Raw genomic sequence first — 21,677 nt, 5'->3', positions numbered from 1 at the left:
TTTTTTACCTTATGGATATAAGGTTAAAAACAGTGCGACATGTACGTACATACGTACGCGTACGTACATACATATGTTTTTTTTTGTCTAGTTGGATCCTAAAACGTAAAAATTTGCAAAAAACCAATTCCCTATTTCTGACATGACCACCGTACTTTGCCGAATTATAGTTATTCTAGCTACATTCACAGGGACAGTAAAACACATTTGTGGAAGGGATGGCTTACATTAAAAAGGAATTTTTTCTCCGTTTTGAACCAAATTTAACAACAAATTTGATTACCGATAGTATTTAAATTTTCATTTAAAATTCAATTGAATATTAAGCTTACGTAATGAAATAATAAAATAAATCAAAATAATTATACGAATGTTTAATGTGTATTATACATGTTTAATGTCGATGTAAATTGTCTAGTCATATTAAGTGTAGTTTTATACTAAAACTAAATGAATTATAAATTGTTAATCATAATGGAAGTTAAATTATATTAACGAAAAAAAATAAATAAATAAATGAAATAATTAAAAATAGATTGTGGTTATTTATTAAAGCAGTTATTAATATTTATATATTGTGAAGTGATAATTTTTTTCACTAGTTAAGTGTCTGCTGAACCGGTACAGCTTTAACACAAGTTATTGAATGAATCTTTATTTAATTTCACTATTTCTTTTAAATTATCAGTCCTAGGGAATAAGTGGTGAAAATTTTGCAATTCAGTTAAAAAACTTCAGTACTTAAAAAAAAGATCGAAATAATTGTCAAAACGACCGGAAATTTGACGAGGGTAAAGTTAAAATAATATATGTTAACTTCATATTTGTCAAATTATTAAGCTCGGGAAATACACATTCAAAAAAAGGCGAAAAAGTTTAGTTTCTTCCAGTTTTCTGCAAATTTAAATAACGCGGTTTCTTCTCTTTAAACAGTTCTTAATAAAACTATGTAAAATTGAACAATAGAGCCGACTTAATACGTTTTACTTAATGTTTTTTTCGTAACTGTTCCTTAAAAAAATATAGCAAATAAAATACCTTCTTTCATTAGCAACATTGTAATTTCAGAAATTTGGTCGTTCAGGCAAAATGAAAAATCTCTTTAGAGGATTTAAAATAAAATATCCTTTAAAAATAAAATTTTAAAATAAAATTTAGGTCCAGTTTCATTGATTTTGACTTTTATGAGTTAGTAGATAGACCTACAAATTTTAACGAGTAGAAAATATATTTATAAACAAAATTTAACATTTTGAAATATGTAGAATTTTAAAGGATTTTTTTATTTTGAGTATTTTATTCAATTGGTTTTAATACTATTGGTTCTTTCTTGGATCCCCGATAAATAATTTCAGAGTTTTTTAGTTGCTACTTTTAAATACGTCGAAGGTAATCTATCTATATCATTTACCTTGGTCGGAATGTTTTGTTTGACGTTCAGATAGAAGATAAAAAACCGTTAGATGTTATTAACTAACTTTTATTAATATAATAAATGCAAATAATGAGTTATTTAAAAATATTATTGAAATAGAATTAAAAAAAAGAAAAATAACCAAATGAAATAAATAACAATTTTAAACTAGATGCGCTTTTCGATTTTGACAATCGTTGCGAATAATGGGTAGGAATTTATAAATATAAACACAAAAACAATATTAAAAAAAATATAAATAAATAAAAAAAAAATCAATATTTACGAAGCACTAAGAAAATGTTATCTGTATTTGTAAAACCATAATAAATAAATAATAATAAAAAAAAAGATCAATTAAAAAAATAATTATTAATCTCTTTAGACCCAAGCCGTAAGTGTTATCTTATAATATTATTTGCACTACGTAAACTTTCCGATCAGATTATTTACTGGTTATTTAAATATTTATCGTAACTGTTTTTTTTAATTTTAATTTTATTTATTTAATTTTAATCGTAAAAATTTAATTTGTTACAATTTCAGGAAAAATTAATTTGTTTTAAAAGTGTTCGCTAAGTTTATTTATTTATCTGTTTTCTATTATTATTACACTCACGCACGCGCACAAAATCTTTAAACCTCCTTTTTAAGCCTTCGGTTTAACCGTCAGGTATTGCTTCAGAGGATGAGATGAAATGGCAATTTTGCATCGCGTGAAAATGTCATGTCTGACCGGGATTCGAAACCGGGACCCCCGGATATTGTCAGCATGATGAGATGTTGGCTTGGGCTTCTTGTTTTGGCATGCCACGATACCTAAGTGATCGCTCTTTAACTAAGAGGTCGATAGGGGGAACCGATGATAATACACAAGCCGCATCGTAAGAGATGGTGCGGTATGCAGAAGTAATGTTTATAAGAGCTTGCCTATGCAGAGTTCTAAGTCTTGCGACATTTCTTGCAACACAAAGTGCTTTTTCCCATATAGGTGCAGCATACAATAATACAGAGGTTAAGGTTGAGACAATGACCCCCCGCCTAGATGCACGTGGAGCTTCATGTCCAGCCAACAATCTTGTTAAAGCCTTTGCGGTATTCTCGACAAAAACCCCAGTTCATCTGTGTTTACCTACTTATACCGGCGAAGGAACTTTTTTGTGACGATACGATAGGTATCACCCACGGATCAATTTCCACAGCATCACACAGTTGCTGCCACTTGCATTTTTTGGACGCAGCAATTGCTCCACGAAAGTTCCGTTTAGCAAGCCGTAACCTTCCGAGCACCTCTTCGATGTTCTCACCCCGCTTCTGCGTTCGCTTGAGGCAGCGCCTACTCACCAGACATCTTCTTCTCAATTCGGCGAGTTCGGGAGTCCACCAATATACCCCGGCACACCCTACAGTTAGTTCCTTAATTAGGGTGGGAGTTTCCACTCCCACCCTGAAAACTGTGTCTGTCAGCTCATTCAAATCCGTCTTCGCTACAGCCAAGTTCAAAATCAATAGCAGCCCTGAACTGCGCGACACATTCTTTCTTTCCTGTTTAGCCTCCGGTAACTACCGTTTAGATAATTCTTCAGAGGATGAATCAGGATGATATGTATGAGTGTAAACGAAGTGTAGTCTTGTACATTCTCAGTTCGACCATTCCTGAGATGTGTGGTTAATTGAAACCCAACCACCAAAGAACACTAGTATCCACGATCAAGTATTCAAATCCGTGTAAAAATAAATGACTTTACTAGGACTTGAACGCTGGAACTCTCGACTTCCAACTCAGCTGATTTGTGAAGACGCGTTCACCACTAGACCAACCCGGTGGGTGAACTGCGCGACACTTTCTTTCTTTTTTTTTCCTGTTTAGCCTCCGGTAACTACCGTTTTAGATAATACTTCAGAGGATGATATGTATGAGTGTGAATGAAGTGTAGTCTTGTACATTCTCAGTTCGACCATACCTGAGATGTGTGGTTAATTGAAACCCAACCACCAAAGAACACCGGTATCCACGATCTAGTATTCAAATCTAAAAATATCTGGCTTTAGAACTGCGCGACACTGCCTGAATGAAACCTCACGCTCCTGGTGCCTGCCCGTTCTTCCTGGATAATATCGCCAATTTCAAAAGTTATTACTGTGGTCACTGAGGGTCTCCTCTCCCAAGACTTCCCATCCCAACAACCTCTGCAAGCCTCTCATGTTCACAAATGTCAGATCTGGGATAGAAATCCCCACTCCTTCTCTCTCGAACGTCATTTCGCCTCTTCGATTGACGCGCTGAAGGTCCACTGAAGCCATAGCATCCTCAAGAAGTCTACCTCTTCGATCATCGATGGCAGATTCCCAACTCCGAACCTTAACATTAAAATCTCCGCCCACCACGACGATTTTCGACATCCATCTGGCAATTTCCTCCACCAAATCAACAATCATTCTCGCATAAACTAAAAAGTCAGAGTTAGGCGACAAATATACACTAAACAACACCACCCTTGCCAGTTCCACCCGTACATTGCCGGGTCCTGCGCCCTTATTATGTACTGCTGCACAGGAGACCAGTATAGCTGCACCGGAATCAGCCGACACCACCCATCTGTCATCGACGATTGTTCTTCGATCTGGCTCACTCAGTAATATAATCTCACAACCCCGGCGGACAGCTATTTCCCAGCAGGCATTCATAGCCCTGCTACTCCTGTTCGCATTAAATTGAAAAACTCGCATTAACATGCGGATTTCCCACCACTGCAGCCCTCAACTCCCCCTCCGACACGTGGTTTCCCTTTGACCTCTGTATTAACTGGCCGCTGCCGACATCCACCACTCTTATGGCCCTCTCCATTACATCTAAAACATAGTCTAGACCGGTCTGGCCCTCCGCACATCGCAGCCATATGGCCACTCTCTCCACACCTGAAACACCTCAATGTTTCCTCCTTCTGGCACACTCTGCAATTAATCCAGCCTATCTGTATCCTGTGAACATCGAATAACCTACGCGCCACAAACCCAGGCAACATTATCGTGGCATTCTGCGATCCTCCGTAAGCCGGCCGCAAGGATGTAACTCTGAAATCCGCCTCCATGCAGCCAGCATAAGCCGCCACCGACTTGACCACCTCAGCAGCTGTCGCGTCATGCTCTAAATCTTTTATATAATAGTATGCAGGGCGAGCTCGTCGACCGACCTCTCTGACCGCAACCCCATCAACATGTTGCCTGATGGACTGCTCTAACAGACCCGCCTGTTTCGCCTTGACACGTATGTGTACTTCATCGGCGTTCCCTTTCCTAACCGACAGCACTAAAGTTACGCTATTGTCCACTCCTTCCTTTACACATTTGAACAGTTCAGCGAAGCTCCGCCCCTCAGCTCTGATCGACATTGTACGTGACGGCTCACCCTGTCGAGTAGCCTTCCGCTCTCCAGTAGACTCATCGATGTATAACATCCGCTCCTTACCAGCCTGTCTACCATCGCACTCCAGCAATCGTTTCAAGACGGCTCCAGCTCTACCAGTCGGGGACACAAAAGGAGCTTCCACTCCCATATCTCTTAGTTCCCTGATGCTCCTGAAGCAGTCGGCTATCATTCCATCTACATCCTCTGAGCTCACTACTATCTTATAGATAGTACCTCCCACATCTATTTCCTCACCACCGAATACATCCTTGGCCCCTCGACTGTCAACCAATAATAGTCTATTCTTAATTTTCGACTTGTCCTCCAATCTTTTGACACTTGGCGCCATCCGATAAGCCCTACTCGTCCGCTTAGCTGAAATTGGTCGCAAATCATGTATTAATACAACGCTACTCGTCCGCTTAGCTGAAATTGGTCGCAAATCATGTATTAATACAACGTCTCGTCCTTCCTTGTGAATGATGTATCAGCCATTTTTACCATCTGGAAAACTTCCTCACCCCAGTGTTGGGCAACAAGTAGAGGAACCTCGTCGTCATCAATGCCCTCCTCCAGTTTCCTGATGATATCGTCAGATCCTATTCTTTTGAGTGTCTGGGTGGCCTTATCAGACCCTGACCTTATTCTCGCTTTACAACCGCTACATAACCTCTGATTCTCAGACCCCTCTGCCTGCGCGGTCGCTTCGGTCTTTCGAGGTAGTTCATTCAGCCAACCAGTTGAAATAATCAGCCTAACCCGCTGCACCAGACAACCAGTGCCGCAGACGTCGACTTAACATCCTGCTTAACTTCAGAACACGGATTGACCAGAGAATCCAACAGGTCAGCTCGGGAACACAGATCTTCCAGGACAGTAGCAAATCCCGTGGTTAGCAGCTCCGGACACACCTCCTGGGCCCCACAGTTCTGGAGATCAGGACCAGAATCACCACCGGACTCAGCAGTCAAAGTCATAGAACTACCATCATCTGGACACGATCTCCGCTTGATGGCAGGCGAGGACGGTGCCGGCGGAGACAGCGATTTCTGTTGCTTAAGGCTAGATTTGCCTCCCTCCACAAAACACTCCTCCATTTCAACTACACAACGGTTCGTGAGATCGGGACTGTCATCCCCCGAAGGAGAGTCTGAACCAGCGTACTCTGCTACAGCAATCCGGCGGGTTTCCAACTGAGGAACCCTATTTTCCTTCCGCTTACAACGCGTCTTCCGACTGGTTTCCCCCGATACCACCTTCAACAGGCTCGAGCGGTGACCCTTCCTATAAGGTAAACCAGTGCCTCTCACTGAGAGACCAGACTCAGAGTCACCAGACGAACATTTGCGAGGTCTACAACCCCGCAACGGCCTTCCCGCTCCCCCTCGAAACCGGACGGCAGTCCTCTTCACTTTTCGGATCCTCAAAATCGGACATCAGAAGAAACGAACAGGATAATCCTCCAACGCCAACAATAAAGAAATAACAAACAGTTGTTGTAGACAAACTATGCAAATATATAGTTTTACCAACTAAAGTTGGCGTAAAACGCCAGAAAATGCATATATACGTATAATATAATCTATTATAAATATAAGTAAATAATAAATAACACCCAACACAACAAAATATAAAGATCAGAAGCAGAAATAGTCACTGTTAACCTACGTTGCTATGGTAAACAACTCAGATGTAAACAAAGTTTAATTAAATTATTAAAACAATAAAAAACGGGAACAAAAGCAGAAAACTGAACTCAAATCAATCCAGCAAAAAACAATAACAAACAAAAACAAGCACAGTATACCGAAAGAACGTAAAAACGAACACTAGCACGGAGTTAAAAGAAACACGCCTAATCGCCATGGAACTCCATTCTAACCCTGTTTGTCTTCATCATCGCTTATAAATTACTAACTTGATTTAATTTTAACATTTAGAATTTTCATACAAACATTCAATAAAATTAGTTGGAAATTTAAACTTAAAAACCAATAACTATTTCAAAATTCATTAGAAATGTCTTACTAAAAAGCCTTATCTTACATTCAGGAACGGTTTCTACTTCGTTTTTCTTACGGGTCTCGCATCTTAAAGGATAGGTACATTTTTTCACACATAATTTAATGTTCTTTTGATAGCTAAGATACTCTATGCTTGCTGTTTGGTCTTATTCAAACCTCCAGAAAGGGATGAGGCAACAAAAACCCTTTTTTTGTCGTTTATATTCAAAATCACATACTTGTACTAAATAAATAATTCCATTTCATTTGTATGCCATTTTGGTTATGTATTCAGGCAACTTCCTCCAGAGGTGGAAGATAATGAATCTAATTTTTTGTTTTTTTTCTTTGGTTAACGATTTTCTTGATATGTTCAGACTGGATTAACCGATTTTGTACAATGATCTCTGAATATGGGTCGTTAATGCTAATTAATGTTGGTTACAATCGGTCTTGGGGGTCGAGAAATACAGTCACCAAGATCCCCTTATTTTATAATATTTTTAATGAATGTTGTTTTTTTTTTTACATAATTCTTTATTTGTATACTTACATTCTTTAATTTAAGTATGTATTTTTCCAGCTTCACCAAATAAAGTTATGTAATCTTTTCCGGCAAAAAGCACAAACATCTCCGGCAATTGTTTGTCTTTGTGATAGTTATTTTTACGTTAATATTTATTTTTTACTCTATTTGATCCTTTTTACTTCATTGTACGAAGTAAAAGGAAGTATTGTGATCGCGAAAAATTTCGGTTTTCAGATTTCAACGGAAATGTCAATTTTGACCATCCCTGAATCCATTTTGACTAGTTTCAGCGTGACGTCTGTACGTACGTACGTATATATCTCGCATAACTCAAAAACGATTAGCCGTAGGATGATAAAATTTTGGATTTAAGACTGTTGTAACATCTAGTTGCGCACCTACCCTTTTGATTGCAATCGACTGGACTAAAAGTATCCAAAAAAGCCCAAAATCCAAAAAAATCTGGATTTTGGACTTTTTTTTTAACTGTAGTAATACGCCCTCATTGAGAGATTTTCAACGATATATCATAAGTGGTACTTATTTTCATTGGTTCCAGAGTTGTAGCCCAATAAAATTTTAATTAATGAAACATCTGTATGTTACAAGGGGAAAGCACATCGGTTCGAATCAGACCTCATCTATTTTTTTAACTTTTTTATTTTTAATTTAAATATATTGATTTAATAATAATTATTAACCTGATTGTAAACAAACTTTTTGCGTTCAATTCAATAATAACAATAAAAAAAAAATTATATAAGTTTATAGGTTTAGTGACCAAGTTCAGTTGGTTCATTAATTATATTAATGCTGAACATTTTATTCCAATCTACGTTATCGAAAGCCTTTTCTAGGTCTATAAACGCCAAGTATGTTGGTTTGTTTTTCTTTAATCTTCCTTCTACTATTAATCTGAGGCCTAAAATTGCTTCCCTTGTCCCTATACTTTTCCTGAAACCAAATTGGTCTTCTCCTAACACTTCTTCCACTCTCCTCTCAATTCTTCTGTATAAAATTCTAGTTAAGATTTTTGATGCATGACTAGTTAAACTAATTGTTCTATATTCTTCACATTTATCTGCTCCTGCTTTCTTTGGTATCATAACTATAACACTTTTTTTGAAGTCTGACGGAAATTCCCCTTTTTCATAAATATTACACACCAGTTTGTATAATCTATCAATCGCTTCCTTACCTGCACTGCGCAGTAATTCTACAGGTATTCCGTCTATTCCAGGAGCCTTTCTGCCATTTAAATCTTTTAATGCTCTCTTAAATTCAGATGTCAGTATTGTTTCTCCCATTTCATCCTCCTCAACTTCCTCTTCTTCCTCTATAACACCATTTTCTAATTCATTTCCTCCGTATAACTCTTCAATATATTCCACCCATCTATTGACTTTACCTTTCGTATTATATATTGGTGTACCATCTTTGTTTAAAACATTATTAGATTTTAATTTATGTACCCCAAAATTTTCCTTAACTTTCCTGTATGCTCCGTCTATTTTACCAATGTTTATTTCTCTTTCCACTTCTGAACACTTTTCTTTAATCCACTCTTCTTTCGCCAGTTTGCACTTCCTATTTATAGCATTTCTTAATTGCCGATAGTTCCTTTTACTTTCTTCATCATTAGCATTCTTATATTTTCTACGTTCATCCATCAGCTGCAATATATCGTCTGAAACCCAAGGTTTTCTACCAGTTCTCTTTATTCCGCCTAAGTTTGCTTCTGCTGATTTAAGAATTTCCTTTTTAACATTCTCCCATTCTTCTTCTACATTTTCTACCTTATCTTTTTTACTCAGACCTCTTGCGATGTCCTCCTCAAAAATCTTCTTTACCTCCTCTTCCTCAAGCTTCTCTAAATTCCACCGATTCATCTGACAACTTTTCTTCAGGTTTTTAAACCCCAATCTACATTTCATTATCACCAAATTATGGTCGCTATCAATGTCTGCTCCAGGGTAAGTTTTGCAGTCAACGAGTTGATTTCTAAATCTTTGCTTAACCATGATATAATCTATCTGATACCTTGCAGTATCGCCTGGCTTTTTCCAAGTGTATATTCTTCTATTATGATTTTTAAATTGGGTGTTGGCAACCCAATTACTCATAGCAATTTAATTTTAATTTGACGCAGGCATCAAAAAGTAGAAAGATCAATTGAAAAAAATATTATGTTTTACTGTAGTGTAAAGTTTCCTAAACTTATATACTTTTTTTTAATAAATTTTGTTTTATTATATTGAATTATTTGACGAAACATATCTTTACACTTGTGCAGCATTTGTTATTTTCGCAGAAGGGTTGTGAACTCGTTATTCAAAGTGATGATTAGGGACATAATGCAACGCAGGTTTTTAGTCACTTTTGTAAAGCTGCTTTCACATACACCAGTCCCAAACCGCCGATTAATATCGGTGTGGAAACTGACGGATTAAAACTATACACCAGACAGCCTGCAGCAGGGGTCAGTTAATCGTAGCAAAGGAGAAATAAAAATCGTAATTCTAGTGTCGGTGAAGTGCGCTACAGTCGATTGTTGGAGATATGGAGCGGCAGAAAATGATTACTTGATTGTTACCGTACATAGTAGACGTAAACGGAGACGTAGCAGAACTCTTTGGGTTTATCTATTATCACATAAAACAAAAGGAATATTTATTTTTGCGTACTTCTCGAATATTCATTCATATTGTGTAAACTCTTCATATTTGTGCAGCCGAAGAATTTAGGTTCACCTAAATTCTTCAGCCTCTTTTTCTTTGTCTGTATCGCAGTTTGAAAAGTTAGATGCTCAAATGAAATACTACTTACAATGCCAGAACGTGAAGATGAGTCACTGCATGCAACCAGTGGAGATAATAGCTGTTACATGGAGAAAAATATGAAATTAGTACAACAATTTAACGATAAATTTCCACCAAATTAGAGTATCTAAAAAAGTGAAATTCTTCAAGAGGCTGCAAAACACTTTAATTTAATTTATTTATATATAATTATTTAATATTTATCTTTCTTGAATTGGCACTTATAATTATTTTTTTTATGAATACATTTCAAGTTTTCTGCCATGATTAATATGAAAAATATAATTTTATACTAAACAAATTTTCTTTTTTACAATTATTATCCAATTTAATACTCTTTTCTGAATAAGACTTGATTCCTAACACTGTTTAGAAAAAAAAAATAACCTTTTTAATACGTTTATTTATGATTATAATAAACCACTTATTACTTTTTTCTCTTATATTTCTTTTGAATTTTAATTTTACAAATATAGATTAGAATGTCAGCTTCTGTTGTGGTGACTGAAGGAAATTAAAATTAGCCGACTTTTCTCTGGTAGTTGAACACGGCGTGGCGTGTGTGTAAGCGCTCCACGCGTACGTATGCTGTCATGAAAGTTCATCTTCACCCCGTTGCAGCCGGCTAAAACTAGTGTATATGAAAAAAGTAGGCCTAACATTCCGCCATATTAAGATTCAAAAAACAGAATTGAAAACCTCTTTTAAAATTTCATCAATTCTTTTAGATTTTTTAAATATAAATCTGAATCTTTGAAACCGAACGTTTTGTTAATCAAATTAGAGTATAAGAAATATCTATGCCCGTGGTATTTATAAATAGTATTTCAAAAAATGCTTACTTCAAACTCTAACAACACTTTTATCCCAAAAAATATTGTTCAATTAATTATACTGCACAATTGATGAACTATTTGCGAAGGAGGTATCGCTGGCATTACATAATGTATCTCTTATCTTTATTTTATTTGTGATATTTAGTTAACTGGCATTTCTCCCACCACCACCCCATTCGGTCGCCCTAGAGCATAGACCAAATGTTCCGTGCCAAGAACGGCTACTGAGCCTCAAAACGGTTTAGCGACCCAAATCCTAAAAGCTCCCAGTGAGCTACCTAACGTGCGTGAGCGAATCAAGCAGGGCGCCATACAGCACCCGCTGAAGTGTCCCAATCGCTCACTTGTCAAACATAAAACTAAATCGGGGAGGCGCACCCCTTGTACAAATTAAAACTATACGTCAAAAATTTAAAGACAGCAATTTTGGCTGCCACGCCTCGGTCGCTGTATGCCAGCTAGTACCTGTCCACCATTTAACAGCGCTTGGAGCTGATTTGGCTGATGGCCAGCCCTATTACCAAGGTTGGTTTCCAGCAGCAAAGCTTTAGGAGTCCAAATGCAATTACATTTAAGAATCCCTTAAATTTACCGATGACGGTTGAACATAGCAACCTCATCGAGGAACTCCCACACGGTCCGACAGTGCGGCTCTCGCCACACTGCCTCGCCGCTTGTGAGCGGCCAGGTTTCCCCCTGACCTCTAAGTTCCAGGGTGGCACGGTCTCTGGCCCCCCCAAGGGCCGGGCAGTCGTACATCATATGTACATTAGACTGGACCTCCTCGCAGACACACAACTCATCAGCCACCAGGCGAAACCTGTATCTGTTTCGATACTGGTTTAGATTGACATGGTTGGTGAGCACCTGGGCACCCGACGCCCTTAAAAAGGAACTCGAGGCATACCATCCCCCCAAATCCTGTATAAAATTATACAAGGATCTACCCTTAGTCGTGGTGTGCCATTCAAGCTGCCATGCCTCCATCGCGAGGCTTTGTAGCCTTTTCCGCAGACGGGAGATGGGCAACTGGACGAAATTTAGCTCCGGTGCATTGTGATCACCGTTCCGATCCGGTTCTGGCCCGGCTCGAAACCGCACCCCAAATGCCTCGGCCTCCCGACCTCTTCGCAACTTCCACATGACTGCCCGAATTTTCACCACTAAATCGATTGGGAGAGCCTTTCCCAATACAGTAGTAGCCTCGTAGGAGGTTGTTTTAAATACACCAGTGCATACTATCATGGCTCTGCGCTGGGCACTCCTTAAATTTAGAAGTAGTGCTCTATTCCTTTCCAACCTATGCGCCCAAACCGGCGCCGCGTATGCGATCATACTTTCGAAGACGCCTCGGTACACCAAGTACATTTGGCGGCCCGACAGCCCGTAGTCTTTCCGAGCAATCCTTCTAAGCTTGTGCATCACAGAGACAGCGTCCGCCGCAACTTGCTTAATATGGTTACTAAACAGCAACTTATCATCAAACAAAACACCTAGGTACTTATGAACCCTTACTCGGCTGATTACACAGCCTTTATATTTAATGTGGGGGTTTCGACTGCATGATAATTTGTCTGCGCCCTTTAGAAGCATAAACTTCGTTTTGGGCACAGAAATTTTTAAATTTTGAATGTCCATCCAGCCTTCGGCGGTTGACAAGGCCGCCTGCGCTCTGCTTTCTAGCTGTGGTCGTGAATCTCCACGAACTAAAAGGAGACAGTCATCGGCGAAAGCCTGGGCCGTGACTCCTTCTGGGAAAGTCAATCCCAGAAATCCGTCAAACACCAGGTTCCACGGCAGGGGACCGAGAACGGAACCCTGCGGGCTTCCCCTGGTGACGGATTTTTCCACAACTAGATGCGCATCTTTAAACAGAGCCGTTCGGATAGACAAATAGTCTCTTACCACGGCCTGTGTGGCTTCGGGAACATTGCGGCGTTCCAAAGCATAGAGGACAGAACTCCAGCACAAGGAAGGAAATGCTGCCTCTATATCAATAAAAATAGCCAAAACATATTTGCAGTCGGCGCTTTCCACCTCGGCAAGAGCATTTAAGATGCAATCCTCGGTGCCAACCCCTTTCATGAAGCCATACTGGCCTCGATTTAGAATACGGCTCATATCGATGCTTTCCTCGAGCCGTTCCACAACCAGCCTTTCCAGCAACTTGCCGAAGACCGGCAAGAGGCTGATGGGTCGATAACTGCCGACCTCACCAGGATCCTTTCCAGGTTTCAGGAGTACCCTTACCAAAGCCACCTTCCAGCAACCCGGAAAGCAGCCCCAGCTTAGGCATCCCGTGAACAGCCTGCCGAGAGGCTCCCTTATGACAGGCAATAAATGATGGAAAATATCCGGGTCAAGTTGGTCAATCCCCGGTGCCTTCTTTAATGCCATTCGAGAAACCACTCGGTCTATATCATCGGGTTCCACGGTCCGAACGCCAGGGAATGGTGTTTCACCCGCCCTAACGCCGATTTCCGCTTCACCCTCCGGAGCATCTGGAAACAGAGTATCCAGGAACGCCCGGTAGGTCGCCACGTATGTTAAAGTGTGGTCACGACCACCTAACCCGCATCGAACACTGGACAACACGTGCAATAGCTTTGGCTTGTAACAAGACTTTGCGAGCTGCCAGGGATCGCGTTGCAATTCCCGCATGGAGTCTTTCCAAAACTTGAGTTTGGCTTCCTTGATGGCGTGAACATATTTATTACGGGCACGCCGGAAGATCCGCAGACGCTCAGCGCGCACGTCGTTGACGATAGTCCCCGTTAGGGGGCAGCGCTGGTATCTTGCCCGAGCGGACCTCACTCTTGCGCGCAGCACAATAAGGTCAGAGGACCACCATTTCTTGCCGGGCCTCCGTCTGCCTTCCACAGACGACCCCCCGGAAAATGAGGTCATGACGGCTCCAGGCACGCTCAGATCAGCGGACTGGCTGCTTGTGACGGGTCCGTCCATTGGCCTAGGCCGCCGTAGGACCTCGTCGCAGCCAGTCTTGATGGCCCGGCCGATTAGCTCCGCCATCAATTCCACCTCCTCCCTAGACTCCATGCTCCACTGCAATCCCTGCAATGCAACATCGCATACCCGCCTCAGCCTGCGCTGATCCAGGCCCCTTAGGTTGTAGCGACCTGGATTTGGTGCCCTTAGACCGCCTCCGTAAGCAATATCATAGGTTATAAGCCTATGATCGCTCACACTGGCCAGACAGTCCAACTACCTACCCTCCGAAGCAAGTCACCCGTCACCAAAGTGACGTCTATATAACTCTCTCCCAGTTCGCTGGAGAAAGTTGGTGGCTGCTCCGCATCATTAATGAGGTAGAGGTTCCTGGCTTCTGCGAACTGTTCGAGACCAGCGCCTGTGGGGTCTGTGAGTGAAATTTCTTGGAGGAAATCTTGGCCCATTCGGCCCTCATTTCCTCAATCCTCCCTAAGCCTTCCGCCCCGGAGGTCACCTGCTTTAACACAGGCTTTCTCCCGGTGACTTCCCGCTCAGGGACAGAATCCGCCCTGCTGCTTTCCGCCTTCCCTTGCTTCGCAAGTCGGCGTCCTTCAGATTTGGCGCCCCCCTCTACGCCGTGCTCTCGCTGCATGGTTCCAGCCTTAGCCTTCTCCGCACAGCTCGAAGCAGAGGTATCCCGTAGGGTTTTTGTGCAAACCGCTACGCTCGGGCGCTCCACTACCCGAGGGGCTTCCGAGACCTCCTTATCGGAAGACCGGGGCCGCGTCGGTGACCTACCGATTGACCTCCTCGGCATGAAAGGGTCACCGGCTACCAGGTCCTTGGCCAGACCGACCAAGTCCTCCAGACAACCTCCTCCGGGTTGCTCCATCGCTAGATTACTTAACACTACACCAGCTGTGTTGCCAGGCACTACAACCACAGCTTGTTCGAACCTATCACCTACCACAAAACTAAGGTGAGCGTCTATACCTCTTATACCCCGACGGACCGTCTGTTCGGCAGCCCAATCGAGGAGTCGAAATATAAAACACTCCTACCACCGGCTAGGTTGGAGCGGAAAACCGCTTCTCGAACCTGCCAGAGGATCTAAAAATTTACTGGCCTCACCAACTACGAATAAGGGGACACGTTGTTTCAAAGGAAACGTCCTTATTTAGCCGACAGCAGCACTACTGCAACACCGAGGCTGACCGAGGCTGCCGCTCGGTCATAACTTTACAGCAACGCAGGTTGACTAACCGCCGCTATTCGTTGTCAACCCCGACGACGTGAACGTAGGACACTGTCGCTTGCAAAATCTAGCTGCACCGGTTGCAAAACACAAGCTTTACAGTACGGGGCCAGAGGCTGAGAAGCGATGATTATTTGTGATATATGAAGAATATAACTATTTACAATCACCGCTTTTAAAGAAGAATCTTTATGTCTTGTCAATATCAAAATAAATTCACGAAAATTCGCACTTAGACTTGGTGCAATGCGCGTAGAGTATTGCATATTTTTTAAATGCATTTTTATTTTGTAATGACTGGGAAAAGCAAACGACGAAAAACAAATAATTTTTAACGTATCGTTTCAACCATCTCTCCTTCCTCGTTAAAATATAAGTATAAACATGTTTTCAGAGTGATAATAAAATATAAATAGTGTTTTATGTTCGCGTACTACTTTTTTTGGTTTATAAAGTAAAACAATAAGTTTGATGGTGCCAAGTGGTACGTCGTTGTGTTCCTATTATTACACAAAATCATTTGCTAGATATTTTTCACACGTTACAAAATTCATCTCTAATTTCATAATTAAAAATCATGTAATAATAAGAACAATAAGATAATAATCTATTCATATTATTAAATTAAATTATTCAATTTAATATTCTTTCCTGAATAAAAGACTTAATTTATAAAATTGTTCAGACAAAAGTCCAATATTTTTAATGTTTTTATTTATGGATACAAATAAACCATTTATTACTTCTTTTTTCTTATAAATATCTTTGAATTATTATAGTTTTGAAAAAATAAAATCTGTTTAGACTATCAGCTTCTGTTGTGGCATCTTTGGAATTATTACGAATATCGATACTTAGTATAATTTTAAATTAAGTAAGAATAAAGGAAAAACGCTTTTATCGAAATCGGCGCAACTGATTGTAAATTTTGTTTAAATACGCGATTTATTTATTTTTAACAATATAGGAATGCTATCTATTTAAATGCCTTGAACGGATAACATAAGAGTAAGTTTCATTATCGCATGACGAAAGTTCGTCATGTATTTGTATCTAAAGTATTGGAGCCGATTACCTAAAGTTGATTCTGTGTGTTTGTCTTGCAAGCAGTTTAATTTTTCTACCGAAGTTTAACATGAATGTTTGGAATTTTCCGACTAACGAATACAATGACGTTAGGCTTCTGTAACTGCGGCGAGTCATTCTACCGGGAATCAGGAGACGTCCGAACAGATACGCTATGCGTCTTTATTGAACTGACGGTGTTGTATGACGTTGCAACAAATGTATTTCGCAGTCAAAATTCAATTTTGACTGTAGGTACGCGGATGAAAAATTCGAATCCTAGTTTTATGGCCGTCAAACGATTTCTATAAAGTTGGGCGTTTGAACTATCAAGCGCCGTTCGGTGTCACCGTGAATTGGGGTTGGGTCCGAATACAGTAGTCGACTGGAATAATTTCATTAAAGAAATGTGTATCGACTATATTGAACAACACAGGCAAGGTAAAATCGGGGTAAATGAGTCATCGAAAGCGATAAGCTGTTCTCGAGGTATCAAAATTATGCTGATCGCGCCTACCCACAACAATCGGTTTTTGGCGGCATTTGTCGTAAAAACGGCGAGTGTTTCGTTGTGAATATTGCTGACAGATCGATTCAAACCCTACAATCAAAGACAACTTAATGTCTGGAACATATTGTTCTCAGATTCCTGGCGCGCGCACCAAACCGATGAACTGGAAATGGAAGGGTTTCACTATTATCCTGAGAATCACCGTTGATACAGCGGTGATCATACTCAAACCGTTGAACGTTTGTGGAGATCGCTGAAAGGCGGAATAAGAAGCATAAAGAAATTACCAGGCACCACGTGGAATTCTACATCGCCGAATTCATGTTGTGTCGCATGTTAGGAGACGAAAATATTCGATGCGATAAGACAATACCGGAAGTTGTCATGTAGCAGTCAGTTAGTAAATGTTCCATGATCTTTAAGTTGAAATAATGCAGTAGCTCGTAAATTAGCAATGAATAAAGAAATTCGTACGATAAAGTCACTGATTTGAAGGAAGGAAGTGGTGACATTGGTGTTCTATAAAAGTAGCAAACTGTAAAATGACTATGTGCAGTAGTGGAACCGAAGAACCAAATCATATAGACAAATTAATGTCAGTCCTAAAGGGTAAATCATAAGTCGTGAATCAGAAGTCAATACAATTAGTTCCTGTACAATCGTACATTCCCGTGCAACTTTTTAATTCTTTCCCCTCCATTATTTCTCTCGCTGCACTTTTCAACGTTGTCGCTCTGTATATCCTCCTAAATCCTTGGTCCCAGTCGTTCTCTTATCTCCCTTTGATTGTCTTCAGAGTCCACGGATACCGATCTTCTGCGTTTTTGATACATCTCTCATCGTAGGTTCTGGCTAATCGGGGTTAGCCAGAACCATTAGGTTCCATTTCTTTTTCAATAGTGATTTTCTTATTTCTTCTATTTTAATTTCATCCGCGATCGATAGTTTAGACTTCTATTCTTCCTCGTCACTATTAACACGATCCTTTAAATCTCTCTTAAATTAGTCCTAATTTCCTTATTGCTTTCCTCCTTAGCGTACATATTTCATAACCACAGATCATCACCGATACGATACATTTATTAAATAGCCTCATTTTATTCACCGTGTAAATTTTAGTACGAAATAAGTATTCCTATTTATTGAATATAAATCGTTCTAAGGTAAAGCTAATTCTGTTGATAATTTCAGTCCTATGTCCAAGTGCAAGGCTTTACCAAGCCTCTTACTTAAGATAAAGTTATTTCCTCAGGGTATATCATTAATAAATCTAACTTTAGTTATAATAAAACAAGCTGGTGGTGCGGAGGGTTAAGCAAATAATTTCTTTGAACAATTAAATTCTCGATAAAACTCAAAATAATTTTGATTAATCAGTGACGGGATGATGATTTGTCATGATGTGGTTGCCCAACTTGTATTAAGTTGATGTATAGAAAAAGATAAATAATCAAAAATATTTTTTAAATCTTGCAAAGATAAATGTTATATTTTTTAAAAATTATTTTTAAGTAAAAAGTGCCTTCATACGGAATGAAAGTTTCGCTATTGTTTTTTTTCTTTTTTTAAATTCGTGGGTTTTCCCATACCGATTTTACTTACTTCTGAACAAGGTTAGTCAAGGTTATTAACAATGTATAAGTAAAATATAGATAAAGTATAGTTTATTATAAATGAATTTACTACACTTGTTGCTTGTTAGACCAACCACTTTCTAAGGTAACACTATTAACTACATTCTAACGGTAATTGGCAATTGTTAACACCTATGGCAGAAGTTATTTATAATTTCAGTGGTTTAAATATGATTTGATTGGCACCTTCAATGTTAATTTCATAGTTTAATAGGATGCTTAACTAAAGAGTTCGCAAAGAATATTTTTTGATTGAGATATGTACGCAAATTATAGGCTGTATGTTGTAAATAAATATATGTTACTTATGTATAAAAGAACCGTAATAATAATAATCTCTCTTTATAAAAGAGAAATCTATTAAAATTTATCTCAATCAAGTACAACACGTTTTAATTGTTTAGATTCGAATAAAATGTTTTACGTAGATAAGTTGTAATATTATTTTATTACTCGGAGCTTCCCTTACTCGTTTCGAAGAATTTATTCTAATATTCTACAACATAAAAAGTTGAATTAAATGGCTGATAAAAATACCAGGAATTTAACCAACTTTCTACAAAGAAGCAGGAAAATATATCACTATTAAACTTCCTTGAATAAAGCGCTTGAATGTACCAATAAACCATTTCGACATTAAGGATATTATTCATTTTTAAGAACAAAAAAAAATTAATATCGGTGCTAGTAAAAGTATATTTGACTATAAGAATTAAACTTGAAGGTTTGAAGATGTCCAGTAAGTTGTAACAGATAAGTAGAATTCATATTTAACCGTTGATACTTTACTGTTCCTCATAAGAAGTTAATTAAATTCCGAATATAATTAAGTATTTAATTAAATAGTTTATGGTTTATTGCAGAGATAGTCAGATTAAAATTTCTTTGCTTTACTATTTCTATTTTATAACTAAAGTAGATACAAACCTTAAAAGTAACAAACCTTTTAAGGTTTAACAAACTTTAAAAGTATTAAAAATATTAATATTATATTTCCTGAATATTTTTTTATTAATATAGCTTGAATTATGTAATAAAAAAATAAAATAGTCCAAATACTATATTTAAAGTAGAAGTTTGTATAATCTTATGTTTTTAACTTGTGATATAGTGAGGCATTTCTTAGGAAAGATTCATCGGTACTTTGTTTTTTAAGCTTCTTAAAAAAGGTTTGTTGATAAAATTAAGACAATATCCATTATGTGTGTTTACGTGCATGTGCGCGTGTGTAGAGTAAAGGTTAAAGGTAGTACGATCATTGTTAGTAATTTTGTTTGTAAGAGGAGTACATTTTATTTGACACTATTTTGTACATGACTTTAGTGCATTTATTTATGGACTATTTTACGTATAAGTAAATGAAATTATTAAGATATTAATGAATTATTTATACTGGTCAAATAATATCATATTTAATTGCTTAGACCTTTAATTGTGAAGTCATCATCATCAGCATAAGCTTGAAAGAAATATTCAGTAATAATTAAAGACATTAATAAAAACAACAGAACTTAAAAACAGGTACGTTAAATATAATTTAAATTTAAATGAAACGTATGAGTCCACCGGTCTGGTCTAGTGGTTGACTCGTCACCGAAAATCGGTTGATTAACAGCTGATTTTCGAAGTCAAAGGTTCTGAATTTCAAATTCTAGTAATAGTCAGCTGCTTTTATACGGATTTTAATAATTTCCATATTTTCCTTCTTGCAGTATAGCTCTAGAGCTGTGATAAAACGCAAACATCGATTGAAAACAATCATAAAATAAATTTAAAAAAACGGATCAAATAATGTAATGTGTATGTTAATACGTAAGTTACATTTTAAAAGTTTTTTCTAATGCGTACGTTGAAATCTGTTCAAATAGTGAACAATAAGAACCCACTCGCAGTCCAATGAGATGAGGATGATATGTATGGCATGTAAATGAGGTGTAGCCTTGTACAGACTCAGGCCGACCAATCCTAAGACTTATGGTTGATTGAACACCAACCACCAAAGTACACCGGTATCCACGTCCAGCATTCAAATCCGTATAAAAGCAACTAACTTATACGTACTAGTATTTGAACCTCCTCCTATCACCCTTTTATTTTATTGAAGCCTAACCCTCTTTTTTTTTTTATTGGTCCATAGGCCACCTTTGGACTACGTTTTCAATATCTTCAACTTCGAAAATCAGCTGTTAAAGAAGTGATTTGCGAAGAAAGGTAAATGTGCAAAATTAATTAATTATCTTTATGATATCACACAAATCTATCTGTGTATCTTTTCGTAATGTCGGTTACAACATCATTATTTTGTTTCGGTTATTATCATTAAATTTTGTTAATTTTTATTCAGGTTCGGTTGATGTTACTAACTTTTTATTTATTTTCGTTAAGTTTTTTCTTCTCGAAGAATACAAGTAGTTTCTTTCCGCTGCAGATTCCTTAGAATTAAAAAAAAAAATTACTGATATTACAGTGTGTATGAAAACTAATTATACACTTGCATAAACACAATTATACGTTGAGGGATTTTATTTTGTGCGCTTCGAGTAATGTTTCCCTCAAAGGTTGGTAAAACCGCGTTGTATGTAGTTTGCGCTTCTTCTAGCCAATTAAGCTGGGTGACCTTGAGACGAGAAGGTTTGTCTGGTTCTTTGTTGTTCATTGCGTGTTCGTCGCCTTTGAAGGATTGAGACCGTATCTTCCAGTGCGCCCTCAGAATGGTGTTAACTTTAAAACAGCAAAAATAGTTCACGTTGAATTCGTCTTCGATGAGCATAGCAAGCACACACAGACGTGAAAGGCCAGTTTTACAGCGGTTCCTAATCGACATAGTGTAAGAGCTAATCGAGAGATTTAGGGAGGCTGGATCGGTAAATAAGTGATGGACATCATCAGTACTATTGAAGAAAAACTGCTAAATATATCTGCTGCTATGTAATGTAGCAAGTCAATACAAAAAAACATCCGACAAAAAACACCAGTGTTGCAACTACACACAAAGCAGTTCGTAAGAAACTCGGTTTCATGCCGTACAAAGTGAAAGCGGTTCAAACGTTATTGATTTTAGTAACCGAATTCAATATTATGAATTGTTTCAACAGTTCCTCTTAGTGGACAATTCTGACGATATTTTGGACTATATTTTCGATACCGATGAGGTACGGTTCCATTTATCATAGTATGTTCGCGCAGCAGAACTCACGTTTACGGTCTGCCACTTGTACACGCCGTACATGAAATTCCTGTGCACGACCAGAAG

At 38.4% G+C, this 21,677-nt stretch overlaps 2 protein-coding genes across 9 annotated transcripts in view; one reads left to right on the top strand and one right to left on the bottom strand.

Annotated features, from left to right (window-relative positions):
* The window catches only part of LOC142324214 (sodium-independent sulfate anion transporter-like), a 126,160-nt gene that overhangs the window by 4,971 nt on the left and 99,512 nt on the right, over positions 1–21,677 (top strand). For 4 of the 8 annotated variants that reach the window (XM_075365042.1, XM_075365034.1, XM_075365090.1 and 1 more), the window contains exon 2: positions 20,562–20,635. The exons of the other annotated variants lie outside the window; for them this stretch is intronic. The gene's annotated coding sequence lies outside the window, so the exon portion shown is untranslated. The remainder of the gene's footprint in view (positions 1–20,561; positions 20,636–21,677) is intronic. 8 annotated transcript variants of the gene reach the window in all.
* On the bottom strand, positions 3,542–4,102 carry LOC142317690 (uncharacterized). The gene has a single exon (XM_075354240.1). It carries the CDS (start codon positions 4,100–4,102, stop codon positions 3,542–3,544), a length of 561 nt encoding a protein of 186 aa, XP_075210355.1.

The sequence above is a fragment of the Lycorma delicatula genome, chromosome 1, assembly GCF_047948215.1.
Source record: "Lycorma delicatula isolate Av1 chromosome 1, ASM4794821v1, whole genome shotgun sequence".
In the NCBI taxonomy this organism is placed as follows: Eukaryota; Metazoa; Arthropoda; class Insecta; order Hemiptera; family Fulgoridae; genus Lycorma; species Lycorma delicatula.
This window is presented reverse-complemented; position numbering and strand designations above follow the sequence as displayed.

Coding starts and splice junctions, on each gene's coding strand:
- LOC142317690 (XM_075354240.1), bottom strand. CDS start 4,102: ATGAATGCCTGCTGGGAAATAGCTGTCCGCCGGGGTTGTGAGATTATA.